The sequence below is a fragment of the Chiloscyllium plagiosum genome, chromosome 45 (genome assembly GCF_004010195.1).
Source record: "Chiloscyllium plagiosum isolate BGI_BamShark_2017 chromosome 45, ASM401019v2, whole genome shotgun sequence".
In the NCBI taxonomy this organism is placed as follows: domain Eukaryota; kingdom Metazoa; phylum Chordata; class Chondrichthyes; order Orectolobiformes; family Hemiscylliidae; genus Chiloscyllium; species Chiloscyllium plagiosum.
In genome coordinates this window covers 7,126,665-7,131,820 of record NC_057754.1, presented here as the reverse complement: position 1 = coordinate 7,131,820, position 5,156 = coordinate 7,126,665, and the positions used below count along the sequence as shown (strand labels likewise).

At 52.2% G+C, this 5,156-nt stretch overlaps 1 protein-coding gene across 2 annotated transcripts in view; it reads left to right on the top strand.

Annotated features, from left to right (window-relative positions):
• The first annotated feature begins 4,345 nt into the window (after nucleotides 1–4,345).
• The window catches only part of LOC122543872 (WD repeat-containing protein 26-like), a 59,905-nt gene continuing 59,094 nt past the window's right edge, over nucleotides 4,346–5,156 (top strand). The window contains exon 1 of one of the 2 annotated variants that reach the window (XM_043682726.1): nucleotides 4,346–4,965. In XM_043682726.1, the coding sequence (XP_043538661.1) occupies nucleotides 4,385–4,965 (581 nt within the window). In that variant the 5' untranslated portion in view covers nucleotides 4,346–4,384. The remainder of the gene's footprint in view (nucleotides 4,966–5,156) is intronic. The other variant, XM_043682727.1, reaches the window with a different exon arrangement.

Below are 5,156 nucleotides of genomic sequence, written 5' to 3'. Positions count from 1 at the left end.
CAGGATTGGCTGTCACCCCACCCCAGTGTCGCACACTGAGAATCAAACCCTGCTATCCCCAGAGTTATGACAAAAGTTCAAGGGTGTTCAGTTAGGATGCAAACCTTCCCTGCTTTACCTGGTTTTCAGAGCTGGGCTGATAGAAAAACACAGCAACTTCCTGTTCTGAGCAAGATTGACTGTTTCATACTGATAATTAGACTCTCGCTGATAATCAGACACTTACAGTCAGCATTTAACACTGAAAATTAAAACTATCATCCCCTTATAAACTCCACACATGCAGACACCCATACACTCACACCCTCACACAGACACACACACACACACCCACTCTCTCTCACACATGCAAAGATGGATATACACACATACACACACAGACTGACACAGACAGAGATAGAAACAGACTCGTATAAACACACATACACATGCACCCAACTGACACAGACAGACAGATACGCACACTCACACAAACGGACAGGCACACAGACAGATACAAAGACAGACAGATAGAAAAATGAATACACACACACACTCTCTCACAGTCACTCACTTTCTCTCTCTCACACACAGACACATGCACACACACACTCTCTCACATAGGCACACTCACACACACACACTAACCCTCACACGCGCACACACACATTCTCACACACACACACTCTCTCTCATACATTCTCTCTCTCACACACACGCATTCTCTCTCTCACACATTCTCTCTCACACACACACAGTTTCGCTCTCACACACACACACATTCTCTCTCACACACATTCTCTCGCTCTCACACACACACATTCCCTCTCATACACACATTCTCCCTCTCACACACATTCTCTCTCACACACACACATTCTCTCTCTCACACACACATTCTCTCTCTCGCACACATTCTCTCTCTCACACACACATTCTCTCTCTCACACACTGCACATACTCACACACTCTCTCTCTCACACACTCTCATACACACTCTGTCTCACACACACACACACTTTCTCTCTCACACACACACACTCACACACACACAGATACGCACATTCACACACACATACAAATACGCGCACACACACACACAAAAATAGTTTATAGTCGAAGGAAAACTGGGAGGCAATTCAGTTGTTCCATCTCAGATGCTGAGATGATCCTGATGATCCCTCTTTTTCTCGATAAACCAATGCCACTTCATAGAGTCATACAGAACCGAAACAGACCATTCAGTGCAATTCGTCCATACTGACCAGACGTCCCAATCTGACCAAGTCCCATTTCCCAGCACCTGGCCCGTATCCCTCTAAACCCTTTCTATTCACATACCCATCCTGATTCCTTTTGAATGATGTCATTTTACCAGCCTCTACCACTTCCTCTGGCTGCTTATTCCAGACACGTACCACCCTCTGGGAGAAAAACTTACCCCTCAGTTCCTTTTTAAATCTTTCCCTCTCATCTTAAACTGATGCCTCTCTAGTTTTGGAGTTCTCCATCCTGTGAAAAAGATCTTGGCGACTCGCCCTTCCCATGCCCCTCATGGTTTTATAAACATCGAGAAAGTCACCCCTCAGCCTCCGACGCTCCAGGAAAAACAACCCCAGCCTGTTCTGCCTCTCCCTGTAGCTCAATCCCTCCAAACCTGGCAACATTCTTATAACTCTTTTCTGCGCCCTCTCAAGTTTAACAATGTTTCCTACAGCAGGGAGACCAGAATTGAATGCAGTATTCCAAAAGTGGCCAGTACAGCTGCAATATCGCGTCCCAATTCCTGTACTCAATGTTTTGACCAATGAAGACAAGTGTGCCGAATGCCTTCTTCATCTCCCTGAGTACCTGCGACTCCCACATGTCATGAGTTAAAATAATACTTTAAAAGTACGAACCCATATAATTCTCATCATGGTCGGAACCTTGCTTTTCAGTTGTCTTCTTCCAGATTCTTCCACTGGTTTGCAAAAGGCACGGGGTGGCTGGTTCACTAATAAAATGTCTCTGACCTACCAATTAAGAGTTACAGCTTATAACAACTGTTGACGGAAAGATAAATGGGTTTTCTTCAGCTTTAAAGTGTGTTTTGACTGCAGAGAACAGAGAGAGACTGCTCCTGAACTGATGGAGATCAAGTAATTTCTCTCAGTACCTTATTCTCATCCTCAAGATGTTCAGTCGCCTGAGAACAAATCAAAAGGTGTTTGTCATCGATAATTGGTCACTAGTCCATTGAACAGCAAGTTCTCATTGCCAACCAAAGCTCAGTCTTAATACACCCCCTCAGTTCCAGTTCATCCACAACCATTATTTCTCAAATCATGAAAAGCACAAACATTATAAAGATATAGTCAATACACAGTATGACATCCCCAGATCCTTGTACCATACTTTCACGTTTAGGGCAAGGACAGGAGTGAATCTTTGGGAAGATACAGATTCACTTCAAGGAGTTGCATAATGTTTGTGAACAATTAGCGAAAATCTCCTGGGAAGTTGCTGCTTGCACTGGAAGACTGGGAATCAGGAGGGAAAAGGCTGTGTCTGAAGTTGCCGCAAATTATTCCTGATGACAAGAGGGGATGGAAGGAAATTCAGCATGGACTGCAAGATGTATCCCGAACACGGGGGCGGCACGGTGGCTCAGTGGATAGCACTGCTGCCTCACAGCACCAGGGTCCCAGGTTCGATTCCAGCCTCAGGTGACTCTCTGTGTGGAGTTTGCACATTCTCCCCGTGTCTGTGTGGGTTTCCTCCGGGTGCTCCGGTTTCCTCCCACAATCCAAAGATGTGCAGGTCAGGTGAATTGGCCATGCTAAATTGCCCATAGTGCTAGGCACGTTAGTCAGAGGGAATGGGTCTGGGTGGGTTACTCTTCGGAGGGTCGGTGTGGACTTGTTGGGCCGAAGGCCTGTTTCCACACTCGGGAACCTAACCTAAACACCTGACAAAGGTGAAGAAATTTCTGGGCTCTAGTGTGCAGGTAGAACATCATTCCCACGTTTCAGAATTGCTGAAGAACCTTCCTGCAGTTACAAGCTTCCCATCCCGTTTTCTTCTTCAAAGGTGTTATCAGACATACCCAGTAAGCTGCCTAATGGAAGACCATTGTGATAACGTTGGAAAGGCCTCCACTCCAGCCTCAATAGATTCAGCTAATGTTTCATCATTAACACCATATGATGTCCAGACTGGCATCACCCATTAGGAGGGAGGTGCAGAATTCTGTCCCCTCTGATCTGGAACAGGGATCTCGACGTCCTGTGTCAGGGAATGAAGAGAGATTTCCTGAGGAATTTTCTTCACAAAACGACATAATCGGGCCCAATTATGGAACGTTATCAGATTGCAGGCCCAATTTTGTGATGGTGTGCCTCCTAGGGAGGGGCATCTCTGATAGGAAGACAGGGCTCATACACCCTGCACGTCGAACTGGAGAAGGATGGTGAAGTTGGCCAAACAAGCTGGGAGCATTCTTCGCAAAAACGTCAACCAAAGCCCTTGGCGTTGGGCCCTGGAGGGATGATGGGAGCCCTCTTGACATCACGGCGAGAACTGGTGAATTCAGGGCATGGGCGAGAACCAGCAAGAACTGGTGATGTCCTGGCGTAGGCAAAAACCGGTGACCTCATGCAATGGATGAGATCCTGTGATGTCATGGTACAGGCAAGAACGAGTGATGTCATGGAGTGCTCGAGAATCGGTGACTTCACCGGGTGGCAACAACTGATGACATCAGGACATGGGCAAAAACCAGTGACTTCATGCAATGGCTGAGATCCTGTGATGTCATGGTACAGGCGAGAACGAGTGATGTCATGGAGTGCTCGAGAATCGGTGACTTCATCGGGTGGCAACAACTGATGACGTCAGGACATGGGCAAAAACCGGTGACTTCATGAAGTGGGTGAGAACCAGTGCTTGTGATGGAGCGGGCCAGAACCGGTGATGACACGGACTTCTTGGGGCCTCCTCATGAGGGTGCATGAGAACGGATGACGTCAAAGGTTGGGCAGAAAGGGACGAAAATCGATGATGTCTTGGCATGGGGCGGGGGGAGGGGGAGAATCAATGACGTTGTGGATCAGGCGAGAACCAGTGATGTCACGGAGTGGGCTAGAACTGGTGATGTCACAATGCGGGCTAGAACCGATGATGTCACAAAGCAAGCGATAACCAGTGACCTCACGGGGTGGCCAACCAGTGACATGGGGCAGCGTGCAGCAACTGGTGACATCCGGAGCTGGGGCGGGGGGGCGTGTGTAAATAGGTGCGCGAGGCCGTGACGTCACCGGACAAGCAGAAGGCGGTGACGTCAGCCCGGCCCCGGGGTTGTGACGTAACGGTCGAGCGGGATGACGCGTGGGCGCGACGTCGTGACGCGACCGCGCATGTTTTGATGACGCGCCTGGCCGAGCCGGGGCCCAGTCCAGGAGCTGCGGGACCGCGGCCTCTCGTCAGCGCCGCCGCCGCCGCCTCCTCCTCACGCAGCACTCTGGCCTCATCGTCGGACTCGGAGCCCGGTGGAGCGTCTCCGCCGCCGCCGCCTCAGCCTCACGGCCCTCCCCCTCCCAGGAAGAAGCAGCGATTGTCCGCCAGCGGCTCGGGGCCCGGTCCTCACCGCCGCCGGCGCCGCCTCCGCCCCGTCCTCCCGAGCAGCGCGGGCTCCAGCTCCATGCAGCAGCAGCAGCCGCAGCCGCAGGCACCGCCGGCTCAGGGCCTGCCCAGTACGAACGGCGCCCAGCCCGGGCACCTCAGCGCCGCCAACGGCCAGCTGCCTCACGGCGGGCCCGGGCCCGGCCTGGGGCTGGGCCTGGGCCTGGGGCTGGGCCTCGGCCTGGGCCTGGACACGGCCACCCTCGGGCCGCACACCGAGAGCCAGCCGCCGGCCGCCAGCGGCCGTAAGAAGAAGAGGCTGTCGCGGGCGGACGAGGATGTGATCCGGTTAATCGGCCAGCACCTCCGCGGCCTCGGCTTCAAGTAGGTACAGCACAGGGCTCGGCCCTCCCTCAGACAGGCTGGGACCAGGCTCTGCAGGGGCTGGGGGGGCGGACGAGGATGTGATCCGGTTAATCGGCCAGCACCTCCGCGGCCTCGGCTTCAAGTAGGTACAGCACAGGGCTCGGCCCTCCCTCAGACAGGCTGGGACCAGGCTCTGCAGGGGCTGGGGG